The sequence below is a fragment of the Rhinoderma darwinii genome, chromosome 1 (assembly GCF_050947455.1).
Source record: "Rhinoderma darwinii isolate aRhiDar2 chromosome 1, aRhiDar2.hap1, whole genome shotgun sequence".
Lineage (NCBI taxonomy): Eukaryota > Metazoa > Chordata > Amphibia > Anura > Rhinodermatidae > Rhinoderma > Rhinoderma darwinii.
This window is the reverse complement of record NC_134687.1, coordinates 349486042-349500267: the sequence shown is the minus strand read 5'-3', so window position 1 is coordinate 349500267 and position 14226 is coordinate 349486042. Positions and strand designations below refer to the sequence as shown.

The 14226-nt window shown below is 39.2% G+C and overlaps 1 protein-coding gene across 2 annotated transcripts in view; it reads right to left on the bottom strand.

The window, feature by feature from the left end:
* IFT74 (intraflagellar transport 74) overlaps window positions 1–14226 on the bottom strand; it is a 150645-nt gene that overhangs the window by 115508 nt on the left and 20911 nt on the right. For both annotated transcript variants that reach the window (XM_075826455.1, XM_075826465.1), the window contains exons 3-8: window positions 10194–10329; window positions 9152–9200; window positions 8436–8534; window positions 4043–4103; window positions 3378–3437; window positions 2506–2567 (exon numbers count right to left, since the gene is read on the bottom strand). In XM_075826455.1, the coding sequence (XP_075682570.1) occupies window positions 2506–2567; window positions 3378–3437; window positions 4043–4103; window positions 8436–8534; window positions 9152–9200; window positions 10194–10329 (467 nt within the window). The remainder of the gene's footprint in view (window positions 1–2505; window positions 2568–3377; window positions 3438–4042; window positions 4104–8435; window positions 8535–9151; window positions 9201–10193; window positions 10330–14226) is intronic.

Sequence of the window (14226 nt, the reverse complement as noted above, 5' to 3'; positions counted from 1 at the left end):
ACGGGTGAGATCGATATTAGTATCGATCTCACCCGTTTAACCCCTCAGACGCGGAGCTCAATAGCGAGCGCCACATCTGAGTGGTTTTGGAGAGAGGGAGGGAGCTCCTCTCATCCCACTGACACCCGGCGATAAGATCCCCGATTGTCTGTGTCTCAGATGGCAGCCGGGGCCTAATAAAGGCCCCCAGGTCTGCCTGTACTGAATGCCTGCTAGGCTATGCCGGAGGCATGACCTAGCAGATGCCTGTCCATTTTACACGGACAGGCATAAAACACTGCAATACAGAAGTATTGCAGTGTATTATAAAAGCGATTGGAGGATCGCATAGTGAAGTCCCCTAGTGGGACCAGTAAAAAAGTTAAAAAAAAGTTTAATAAAGTTAATGAAAAAAAATTAAAAACCCACTTTTTCCCCTTACAAAATGCTTTACTATTAAAAAAAAACCAAAATAAAGCAAAAAAGTTACACATATTTGGTATCGCCGCGTCCGTAATGACCCCAACTATAAAGCTATTACATTACTTAACCCGCACGGAGAACGCCGTAAAAAATAAAATAAAAAACAATGTAAAAATTGCTGTTTTCTGTGAATCCGGACTTAAAATAAAAAAAGTGATAAAAAGTGATCAGAAAGTCGCATCTACTCCAAAATGGTACCGATAAAAACGACAAGTCTTCCCGCAATGAAAGAGCCCTCATACAACTGCATCGGCCGAACAACAAAAAAGTTACGGCTCTTCAAATATGGAGACACAAAAACAAATAATTTTGAAAAAAAAGTGTTTTTACTGTGTAAAAGTAGTAAAACATACAAAATCTATACAAATTTGGTATCGTTGTAATCATAACAACCCGCTGAATAAAGTTAGTGTTATTTATACAACACGGTAAACGGCGTAGATTTAGGACGCAAAAAAGAGAGTGGCGAAAGTTCAGTTTTTTTTCTATTCCCCCCCAAAAAAAAGTTAATTAAAGTTAATCTATAAATAATATGTACCCCAAAATGGTGCTATTAAAAAACACAACTTGTCCCGCAAAAAACAAGACCTTATACAGCTATGTCCACGCAAAAATAAAAAAGTTATAGCTCTTGGAATGCGACGATAGAAAAACGTAAAAAATTGCTTGGTCATTAGAGCCCAGAATGCAAGCAGGGGGAAGGGGTTAAGAGAGCCTATTTTCGATAAAAAAAATAATAATATTATGAACAGACTGTACAGGACAAAGTCTCTCCCAAAGACTGCATCTGAATGTGCATTCCTGGCGGATATGAACTTTTGTAAAAGGATTTCCGCCATCTTCAGAGTGAATGGCAGGACAGACAGAAAGGTTCTTGGCTGCAACTTTTCTGAATGAGACATGACACTTGCATCAAGACTGCAAAACTATTTCACTTTCCTATGCATTTTACTATTATATATATTCTGTATTGTGGAAATCATGTTGTTTGCCTTTATAAAATAAAATGAAAGGTAACAGGAGAGTCTACTGGCTATGTGCAGGCACCTACCAGATGATAGCAGCAAAAGAAAAGGGTGATATGCCGTGGACACATTTCATATTAGTCATGGGGATTACCACTAACTGCTACAATGTAGAAGCCATACTGTAACCGAACAAATATACAAACTCTATGCATTGGATGTTTTTTTCCTTTAAAATTTTTAGTATTAAAATTATTTGCAGCAACACGTGGAAGTTCAAATACATTTTGCTAGTCAGATAAAGCCTTAAAACAGGTAATATCAGGTACGCAACTCTCATGCTAATATTAGTGAAATGTACAAAATGTTTCATATCCGTGTAATGAAGCGTTTCCTACCGGTTGTTTCAAGGAGCATCTGCTAAAATATTTAGTCAATTTCGAAGAACCCCAAGGTATAAAAACTAAGACACTAGTGACTGAAGATTTACTGCGCCAATAAGTAGCCCTCACACAGCACACTGAATGTAGTGTTGTGTCCGTATTTCACATTAAAGTTCTTTTTTTTCAACCGTAACATACCCAATATTCGCCTTTTCTTGAGATACTGTGTTTTTACAAGTGCACTCCCATAGCGGTATCCCTGACAGATCCTCGACTAGGACGGTTTCATTTGCGATCAATCTTTTGCCTTATTAGTTTCAAAGTGCAATAGTATCAGCGTCATGGGTTCCGTTAGACCTTTCTGTCAGAGGAATCCATAAATGGAATCCCAAACAGAAACCATAACTTCCGTTTGCATTACCATTGATTTCAATGTTAATGCTTCAATTGCAATTGGTTTCCGTTCCATAAGGTTTCTGGTTTTTTTGCGGAAACAATAGCGTAGTCGACACTAATCGGAAACTAAACTAACAGCAGATTGGGAGGTGATAGGAAGGGTGGCGCTATAAGAAATAAGACCCTTGGGATAAGTTTCTCAGAGGGGGACCCACATTATATCAAATGGCTGGTAAAACTATACAACAAACAGACTTCCCTCAAATTCTCACCAAAGCTAAAATAGTCTTAATACTTACGCTTGTCTCTCTGTAAAAATAACATCGATGCTCTGGGCCTCCCGATCATTCTGTGCTTTCAGCTATAAAAATAAGAAACGGGAATGTTCGAATTTACATTGTTTTGTCAAAATCGATCTGTATTGCTGTTTACAATTAATTCAAATGATTAAAATGTATCTAAAATACATGGACATCTGCTTTTTATCAACCATTGAATACATATGCTTTCTTAATATATAAACACAAATGAAATGGTGCAATATTAGATATAAAATACCATACTGGAGATGAGGTAAAAAAACATTTGTCTAGTTTGGGGTCTTCAGAATACCTGGTCCTCAATCCGGTGAAAGCGGCCACATTATTTCACTGTCAGAACGTTCATCCTTAAAACACTTCTCCCCCCACAACTTGCATGTGCTCATGAATTCTCCTCTAATGTAATTTATATCTTACAAAAAGACGTGGAGAAAACAAATGTCTAAAGTTTTATACGAATGGGTCTCATTTAACAGGAGACTAAATATAGTTTAAGACACAGTAATTTCTGATCATTTATTTTCATTTTTTCTTATATTAATATACGATAATGAGGCCCGCGGCCTGCCTGTAGCCTGTTACGGCCCTGGCCAGAGTGAAATCTATTGCTGCTAGGAGCTGGCATCAATTTCCGTCAGCTACTAGTGTGAATTATAATACATTTTCGGGTTCATATGTAAAAAGTGGCGAAATGGCCCAAAAGTCGCCATTGCTCCCACAAATTGCGACTTTTGAATCCTTTGCGACTTTTCTACGCCAGAAGTCTGAGTAGAGAAGTTGATCATTTCCCATCATAATGCCTTGACAATACGAGGTGCTGTTCCTTTCTTTATTAAACTGGCGACACTTACCATGTTATAATCATTCAGTACTTCTTCCATGTCTGTGTTAGTATTCAGCTTGTCTACCAACTGAAAAAGAAACAAAATCGATTACAAGAGATCCTATGAAAATCGTACACCTTGTCCTGGATCAATACTGGGAAGAACATGAAGACCAATAACCAAATACTCATTACATTCATCTTTATTGGCACATGAATATGTGAAAAAAACATAAAAAATGAGGCGCTGTCCGGTCCTTAATAATATATGAAAAATAAGCACGACACAAGCCATTAACCTCTGCTGAATCCGTCGCACAACGGATCCAAACAGAACACTATGGACTTATAATGGCTTCTTTTGAGGCGCTGCAGGGTGTGCTCTTCTTGATTTCAATAGTGGTTTGCGGTTATTGTTTTAACTTCTGATTTACTAGTATACAGTATGGCCACTTTTACATTTGAGGTGGAAATCCCCTTTAATTAAACCACAACCATAGTTTCTGCAAGGGGTCCAGTCAGTACAATGAAATAATGCAAAACATTTAACCTCTTATGGGAATGTTTAGGGAGGGAAGAACGGCTGCTGGATTTGTGTATGGAGTCTGAGTCACACATTCTATGTGAGAATATAAATGTCCCTGATAATGGACCATCCTTCTTTATTAGATAATAAAAAATAGTAACATATACCATGTTGTAGTCGGCAAGCTGTCCCTGTTGTTCCTTAATTTCATGAGCGAGCACTTCAGCTCTGAGGAAATGTTAGAATAAAATATTAGTAATTTGTTTCCCACGGTGCATACAACATAGAGCAGAAATAAGAACGATTCTCTATACATTTACAAACGTACCTTCTGAAATTGCATGTTTTAGTTGCTCCTGGGCGTTTACTTTATTTGTATGATAGTGCGACAATCTAATGTTAAATAGGAGGTCCGGTTTCAGCAAATTAACCCTTTCCCTGCGTAGACATTTTTCTGTTTTTCAGTTTATTTTTTGTCCTCCCCCCACCTTCCAAAAGCCATAACTTTTTTTTATTTTTCCATCAATATAGCTGTGCGAGGGCTTGTTTTTTCCAGGACGAGTTGTAGTTTTTTTTACGGCACTATTTATTGTACCATGCAATGTACTGGCAAACTGGGAAAAAAAAATATTTGTGGGGGTGGAATGGGAAAAAAAAGCGCGATTTCTCCATTGTATTTTGGGTTTCGTTTTTACGGCATTCACCGTGCGATAAAAATTACATGCTAACTTTATTCTGCGGGTAGATACGATTACAGCGATATCAAATTGATATAGTTTATTTTAAGTTTTACAGGGAAAAAAATAATTGTTAAAAATTAAATTGGTTTTGTGTCGCCACTTTCTGAGAGCCATAACTTATTTTTTCATGGTGTGAGAGCTTGCCTCTTGCAGGGTGGGCTGTAGTCTTTATTGGTACCATTTCGAGGTACGTAAGACTTTTTGATCACTTTTTATTCCACTCTTTGGAAAATTAGGTGACTAAAAAACTTTTGTATTTACTGCGTGTGGGTTAAATAATGTTATATAGTAAAAGTTCATACTTTTGTGGATGTGGCAATACCAGTTATGTTCATTTTTATTCTATTTATTTTACACTGACTTAAGGGGAAAATGGGAAAGTTTTTTTTTTTTTTTTAAACTTTCAATACTTTTTTAGTAAATATATATATATTCTTTTAATAAACTGTATTTTACTTTTTTTTTTATTAGTCCACCTAGGGTACTCAAACCAGTGTTCGTTGGATCGCTTGCAGAATATACTGCAATACTAATCTATTTTAGTATACCGTAATTTTTACTGGCTTCATTTAAAGAGGCTCTGTCACCACATTATAAGTGGCCTATATTGTACATAATGTGATCGGCGATGTAATGTAGATTACACCAGTGTTTTTTATTTAGAAAAACAATAATTTTTGACGGAGTTATGACCTATTTTAGCTTTATGATAATGACTTTCTTAATAGGCAACTGGGTGTGTTTTACTATATGACCAAGTGGGCGTTGTGGAGAGGAGTGTCTGACTCTTAGGATATGTTCACACGACAGCGTCCGTAACGGCCGAAATTACGGGGCTGTTTTCAGGAGAAAACAGACCCGTCATTTCAGCCGTAACGGCATGTACAGGCGCTTGAACGCTGCGTCCATTACGGACGTAATTGGCGCTGCTTTTTATTGGAGTCAATGAATAACGGCTCCAATTACGCCCCAAGAAGTGACAGGTCACTTCTATGACGCGGGCGTCTATTTACGCGCCGTCTTTTGACAGCGGCGCGTAAATATACGCCTCGTGTGAACAGACAAACGTCAGCCCATTGCTTTCAATGGGCAGATGTTTGTCAACGCATTCAAGCCGTAATTTCGGACGTAATTCGGGGGTTAATACGAGCGATTTACGTCCGTAATTAGTGTGTGTGAACATACCCTTACTAGAACACTATGTGCAGCCACATACACACACATTAACGTTACTGAAGTGTCCTGACAATGAATATACATTACTTCTCTGCACTTCTCTCTGATTTACAGCATAGCAGACAAGACGTAGTCTCGTGAGATTACGCTGTAAACTGTAATTTACAGCGAGATCTCGCTGTGCTGTGCTGTAAATCTCAGAGACGCTACAGAAGTGGTCAGGATACTGAATATACATCACGTCCTGGCTGGAGGTAATGTATAGTCATCATCAGGACACTGCAGTAATGTTAGTGTGTGTTTATGTGGCTGCACATAGCGATATAGCTATATCGCTATCTGCGGTGTAAATGAATGGGGAGAAGTGTATGACGCTGATTGGTCACTGATTGGTCAGCATCATACACTCCTCTCCACAACGCCCACTTGGTCAAAAAGTAAAACACGCCCAGTTCATTAAGAAAGTCATTAGCATAAAGTTAATATAGGTCATAACTCCGTCAAACATGATCGTTTTTCTAAATAAAAAACACTGCTGTAATCTACATTACAGCGCCGATCACATCATGTACAATATAGGCCACTTATAATGTGGTGACAGAGCCTCTTTAAGCCCTGAATGCTCCTACTAAATAACAACAAGCAGAGATCTTTTAAAACCGTGAGGAATTAACATAGAAAATGTATTTGAAAATTGTATAACTTTTCATTATACAAAAAATAACATTAATTTGCTGAAACCGGACAACTCCTTTGCATTACAGCAGCATAACAGTAAGTAGCTGGGATATTTTCGTCTATAGGAACATAGTGTTCATGGCTTCTATTAAAGCATAACAGTGGCAAATGGAGTGGCCAGAAGCAATGGAAAACAGTGTTGAGAGACAAACTTCTGAAATTTTACATTATTTTATTACAGAGTTTATTATATTTTTTCCCCAACAAGCTGTGCCAATTTTTTAAATAACCAGACAATCCCTTTTACCGCAATTTACCAAGGTTTTTAAATGCAAGTTTTGGCCAAGTTTTTTTTACAGGAAAAACAGGGGGGGGGGGGGGGGCATGGCAAACCACATGTGGCAAAGTAATGCTAATATGGACACTACCTTAAAAGGGGTTGTCCCAAGATTAAATGCTATCCCCTAAACAACAGGATAGGTAATAACATGCTGATCAGTGGGAGTCCGTCCGCTGGGACCCCCACTAATCACGAGAACTGCGGTCCCATTGCTACGGACGAATGGAGCGTCAGTTCAAGCATGCACACTGCCGCTCCTTCCACTGTCTATGGGACTGCCGAAGATAGCCGAGTACAGTGCTCGGCCATCTTGGGCAGTGACACAGAATGAATGGAGCAGAGGTGCGCATGCTTTGACCGCTCCATTCATTTGGAGGAACGGGACCTCTGTTCTCATGATCGGTGGGGGTCCTAGTGGTCAGACCCCCACCGATCAGCATGTTATGACCTATCCTGTGGTTAGGGACAACCCCTTTGATATGCAGAGGCAGACACAGCGGTCACTAGATGTAAGAATATCACTTCGTTTGAGTCCACACTAAGCTATTCTAATGAAGTTTTGCCACTTTTTTAGAAATCTTTTATAAGCCAGAAAACTGGCCTAAATACATTGATAAATCTGTCCTAATGTTTTTTGTTTCCTATCCTTCCCATATACACGGTGCACTCTTAACCGCACCCTGAGAATAGACCTTAACAATACTAGAAAGCATTAAGTAAAAAAAAAAAAGCAGCAAAAATAGACATTGCTGAATTAAAAAAAAATACATATAACAAACTAATAAGTAAATTAATTGCACTGACTCAATTTCTCTATTTGCACTTACACTGCATTATTTAGGGCTCTTGCACAGGACTGTGTGTGCCGCCCGAGTCCCATCTGTGATTAATAGAAAGATAGGACATGTTCTATCTTTCCACGGACCAGGGAGTTGGGTCCGTGATTCACCCACTGAAGTGAATGGGTCCGTGAAAACTATCGGGTGCCACACGGATGCTCTGAAAAACTGCCAGAGTGGCACTAGCTTGTGTGCAAGAGGGCTTACTGTTATGTCAATATTTAGCGGCCGTTCATCTGTAAAAAATGGGTTGTCCCATGAAAACAACCCCTGTCCACATGTCCTATTAAAGCATATGGACATCATAGAAGGGGTCCCCCTCTATGAGCCAGAACAGAGAGCCTCTCTAAACAAGCAGCTCCCGTTCTGGTAAACATGAGGGGTCCTTGTATTTCAAGGATGGCCATTCATCTGAATGGCAGCCACGTAAAACGATATTTTCCCTGCAGTGACCTATGCGGGGGGAATGTCTGACTGATCACGGTCTACCCTGACAAAATCAGTTGTTTCCGGGGGTGCCGAGATGGGAACCTGGTGCGATCCGCTGATAACACCAGGGGCCCCATTATGAAAAGGAGTTCCCTCTGAAATGAATGATAGGAGTGATGCTACTTTGGAGGTCTCCTAAATCCACACTAACATCACTTTTAGCATTTAGAATGCTATTTCTATTATAATGTAGAAATCCTTCTTATTTTTATTTCTCTTTGGAAAGATTAGGGCTATAACAGAATTTAAGATATGTTCAAACATTCCCCACAAAGCAACAGCAGAAGACTTGACTTGCCTTTTCTCATAGGACAGATACACCGAGTTCTCCTGATTAGAAGTATCAATCTCCTTGTTAAGTTTTGTCATTTCTGCAGTAAGTTCATTGATTTTGCCCCTAAAGATAAAAAATAAAATATGAGCTGTATAAGGTGATTACATATATATAGTTGTATAACCAAAATACATCTAAACCACCCCTTAAAAGATCTTGTGGGTGATAGCTGCGCAAATTCAAGTGTCCAATAAAAATGAAGGTGAAAGAAAAAGACCAGAAATGTTTAGTGCACATTAGTTTGCGATGACGTCAATAAATCCCATGGAAAGTGAGTACATACTCTGTTATGTTGGACTAGTAATATGTATAGAGAATAACAAACATCAAACTAATGAGACTACACAGAAAGCATCACAAGTGCTACAGAGACTCCGAGGCGTCATGTACACGAGCGCCAGCATTTCAGTTTGTAATATGGTGCACAAAACGGAACGGTATTGCACATCATATTGTGGCCACTTAGTTTTGGGTGATTGGTATTTAGTGAATTCAGCGCTCTGGGGAAAGAACCTCATCTGAAAGAAAGCATTCTGGATTTGTAGGTAAAATACACTCGTACGCATGAGGCCTAAATACAGAAAGCAAAAAAAAAAATAGAGGAGGAAACCCGACCACCTTCCCTAGAGAAGCCCTGCAACCCTAAAAAATGTTATCATTCGAGAATGCCCTCAACATACCTTAGGAGCCCAAGAAAGTAAGATTTGTCCATAATCTGTCTTTGTGGACCTGAAAAAGTAATGTAATAATACAAACTTTATACCATGGCTTATTCATTTGTTTATGATTGTATTTTTTCAACCAAATACTTCGATTGTCAATCAATTAATTGCATAACAGCATAACTAGTTTAACCCCTTGCCGCTGCAGTCATTTACATTTTTTTCATTTTCATATTTTACTCCCCCATAACTTTTTAATTTTTTCTACATAGCCGTAGTATGAGGGCTTGTTTTTTTGCGGGACAAGTAGTACTTTTTAATGGCACCATCTATTATAACATATATTGTCATGAGAAACCTAAAAAAAAAATTGTGGGTTTGTATAAAAAAAAAATAAAAAAAAGATTTCTCCATTGTTTTATGGGTTTTGTTTTTACAGCATTCACCATGCAGTAAGAACAACACGATAACTTTATTCTGCGTTCAATATGATAGTTCTCTTTATGATTTACTACTGTCACACACAAAAAAATAGTTACAAAATAATGTGTTTTATATTATCATATTCTGAGGACCTACCGAATATCACGTACAGTTACGTCAAATGTCGGTAAGAGATTGTCCAGGATTAGAAAAACATGGCTGCTTTCTTCCAAAAACAGTGCCACCCCTGTTCATGGGTTGTATCTGGTATTGCAGTTCAGCTCCATCGAAGTGAATGATGCTGAGCTGCAATGCCACACACAACCTGTGCTCGGGTGTGGCACTGTTTGTGGAAGAAAGCAGCCATGTGTGTTTCTAGTGCTGGCCCACCCCTTTTAATTCATCATCCAGTAGTTCAACACTTGTTTTGAGTATAAAGCTAATTGATTGTCAAGAAATAAAAGTAGAGGTAACCAACTAGTAGACTTCTCCGAATGATAGCAGAATGTTTTATATTCATTTATTTTAAGGTTGGGTGGCATAATGATCTTTATTTGCCACAATAAAGATCTCTACAATTAAACCTATTCATCTGTTTCTATCTTTTTTTTCTTTTTACTTCATCTGTGGTTTTTACCCTTCATTCCAGTTTTCATTCCACTAAGGCCCTGTTGAGTAACAGGTCGGTCAGCTACTTTTATTTGTGCTGAGAGAACTCCGCCTGCTGCAGGAGGTCCACCACGTGTCCCAGGTCTGGCAGTACCAGGTGGCATCTGCAGGTAAAGAAAAAGAATTACTTCTTTTCATAAAAACATTTTCTCAAGTAGTTTGAAGGACACAGCATCATATGGAAGAAGTACCAAGGTATAGATCTGGGGTCTCAAACTCGGCCGGGTAAGGCTCTGTTCACATCTGCGTTGGGGTCCCGTTCTGGCTTTCCGTCAGAACGGGACCCTGAACAGACACAAACGGAAACCAGAGGTTTCCGTTTCCATCACCATTGATTTCAATGGTGACGGATCCCGGTGCCCATGGTTTCCGTTTGTCTCTGTTGCACACCAGATCCTTCGTTTTGCCGGAAGCAATAGCGTAGTCGACCTCTGGTTTCCGTTCGTGTCAGTTTGTGTCTGTTCAGGGTCCTGTTCTGGCTGCTCAGTTGGCAGCATTTGGCAGACACAAGAAAGTCAGCATTAGACAGCCCCTTTTTAGATAGTGCCACAGTGCCCTCTGTAGATAGTGCTACCACCCCCCCTGTAGATAGTGCCACATTCCACCTATAGTGTCACCCATACCCCCCTGCAGATAGCACCCCACACACCCCATCCTTTCGACAGCAATATACCGACGCAACGATCTGGCTCGGGAATCCACTCCTAGAGGGAGCCCCAAAGGAGCCATCTACAGGAAGGGGGGTGTAGCGCTGTCGACAAGGTGGGGTGTGTGGGGCGATATCTGCAAGGGGGCGGCACTATCTATAGGGGGTGGCACTTTCTACAAGGGGGTAGCACTTTCTGCAAGGGGGTGTGGGTGGCATTTTCTACAGGGGGTGTGTGTGGCACTTCCTACAGGGGGTGTGTATGTGGCGCTCCTCCTTCGGCCTGCTCTCTGCTATCCCGAGGATCTCTCGGGAGCTTCCGTGCCCCGTTGGCTGCAGACTACATCCTCAGGGGCCGCATGTTTGAGACCCTGGCATAGATCCTGCTACCGGGAGGCTGACATTAAGAAAAAGTTTAACTACTATTATGCAACATAAAATCCACCTGAAGAAACTAAATCATCATCACCAGTGCAGTAAGGAAAGGAGCAAAAAAAAACAAAACACTAAATCTTGGTTGACAAGAAAAATCAAATCTTGACATACTGCTGACAGAGTATAAATGGAGGCTGGGATCGGTGTCTTCCAATGAGAAATTGAAATGAAATTATTTATGTAATTTCGGTACACAGTACAGTCCATAAGCAATCCCAGATAGTGTGTAAATGTCTCTCATGGGAAAACCCCTTTAATACGATCATTCCCCATACACCTTGCATCTTGTCGGCAGGGCATTTTGTATTTACATGTAAAGTTTCTGGCCGCATAAAAGATGCCGATTTTGGCCGCACAGCTTCTACTAGGTGAAACATGTTTGGGACCCGAGACCATTCGAGAACAAGCATTTGTACGGACGATCGTTTGGCCAATCATCTGCATGTGTGAAAGGGCCTTTGGGTGGCACTGCCCCCCCCCCCCCCACACACACTAATTTGCCTGAAATGAAGGCCAAACAATATTAAAGGTCTATTCCTAAGTCAGACATTTATGCCATATCCACAGTATATCCATGTGTGTCCCAGCTCCGGGACCTGCACCTATATCATGAACGTTGTGCTGCAACGGCAAGCTGACGATTCCAGACTAGTAGTGGGGCAGGGACTCTCTTCATTCTGTTGTATGGGATATGGGTTATGCAAACAGCCATCTCCCCTAAAGACGCCACTATAGGTGGTGAAACATGTAGGGAGGCTATATTAGGGATTTAATTTCAGTGCACTAATCCATGTAGACTAACCAGACAACTCATATGTACTTACATAGGGCAGAGATAGAAGTGAACGCTCAGCTGAGCCTGCAGAATGAATGAGAGGAATGCCTCCATCAAATAACTAGTAATCCATAGATTATGGTACTGGTATTTTTGGTTTATGGTACTATTGAGAGGAATGCCTCCATCAAATAACTAGTAATCCATAGATTATGGTACTGGTATTTTTGGTTTATGGTACTATTGAGAGGAATGCCTCCATCAAATAACTAGTAATCCATAGATTATGGTACTGGTATGTTTGGTTTAAGGTATTATTGAGAGGAATGCCTCCATCAAATAACTAGTAATCCATAGATTATGGTACTGGTATTGTTTGGTTTATGGTACTATTGAGAGGAATGCCTCCATCAAATAACTAGTAATCCATAGATTATGGTACTGGTATGTTTGGTTTATGGTACTATTGAGAGGAATGCCTCCATCAAATAACTAATAATCCATAGATTACGGTACTGGTATTTTTGGTTTATGGTACTATTGAGAGGAATGCCTCCATTAAATAACTAGTAATCCATAGATTATGGTACTGGTATGTTTGGTTTAAGGTATTATTGAGAGGAATGCCTCCATCAAATAACTAGTAATCCATAGATTATGGTACTGGTATGTTTGGTTTATGGTACTATTGAGAGGAATGCCTCCATCAAATAACTAGTAATCCATAGATTATGGTACTGGTATGTTTGGTTTATGGTACTATTGAGAGGAATGCCTCCATCAAATAACTAATAATCCATAGATTACGGTACTGGTATTTTTGGTTTATGGTACTATTGAGAGGAATGCCTCCATCAAATAACTAATAATCCATAGATTATGGTACTGGTATTTTTGGTTTATGGTACTATTGAGAGGAATGCCTCCATCAAATAAATAGTAATCCATAGATTATGGTACTGGTATGTTTGGTTTATGGTACTATTGAGAGGAATGCCTCCATCAAATAACTAATAATCCATAGATTACGGTACTGGTATTTTTGGTTTATGGTACTATTGAGAGGAATGCCTCCATCAAATAACTAATAATCCATAGATTATGGTACTGGTATTTTTGGTTTATGGTACTATTGAGAGGAATGCCTCCATCATATAACTAGTAATCCATAGATTATGGTACTGGTATGTTTGGTTTATGGTACTATTGAGAGGAATGCCTCCATCAAATAAATAGTAATCCATAGATTATGGTACTGGTATGTTTGGTTTATGGTACTATTGAGAGGAATGCCTCCATCATATAACTAGTAATCCATAGATTATGGTACTGGTATGTTTGGTTTATGGTACTATTGAGAGGAATGCCTCCATCAAATAAATAGTAATCCATAGATTATGGTACTGGTATGTTTGGTTTATGGTACTATTGAGAGGAATGCCTCCGTCAAATAACTAGTAATCCATACATTATGGTACTGGTATGTTTGGTTTATGGTACTATTGAGAGGAATGCCTCCATCAAATAACTAGTAATCCATAGATTATGGTACTGGTATGTTTGGTTTATGGTACTATTGAGAGGAATGCCTCCATCAAATAACTAGTAATCCATAGATTATGGTACTGGTATGTTTGGTTTATGGTATTATTGAGAGGAATGCCTCCATCAAATAACTAATAATCCATAGATTATGGTACTGGTATGTTTGGTTTATGGTACTATTGAGAGGAATGCCTCCATCAAATAAATAGTAATCCATAGATTATGGTACTGGTATGTTTGGTTTATGGTACTATTGAGAGGAATGTCTCCGTCAAATAAATAGTAATCCATAGATTATGGTACTGGTATGTTTGGTTTAAGGTATTATTGAGAGGAATGCCTCCGTCAAATAACTGGTAATCCATAGATTATGGTACTGGTATTTTTGGTTTATGGTACTATTGAGAGGAATGCCTCCATCAAATAACTAGTAATCCATAGATTGTGGTACTGGTATGTTTGGTTTATGGTACTATTGAGAGGAATGCCTCCATCAAATAACTAGTAATCCATAGATTATGGTACTGGTATGTTTGGTTTATGGTATTATTGAGAGGAATGCCTCCATCAAATAACTAATAATCCATAGATTATGGTACT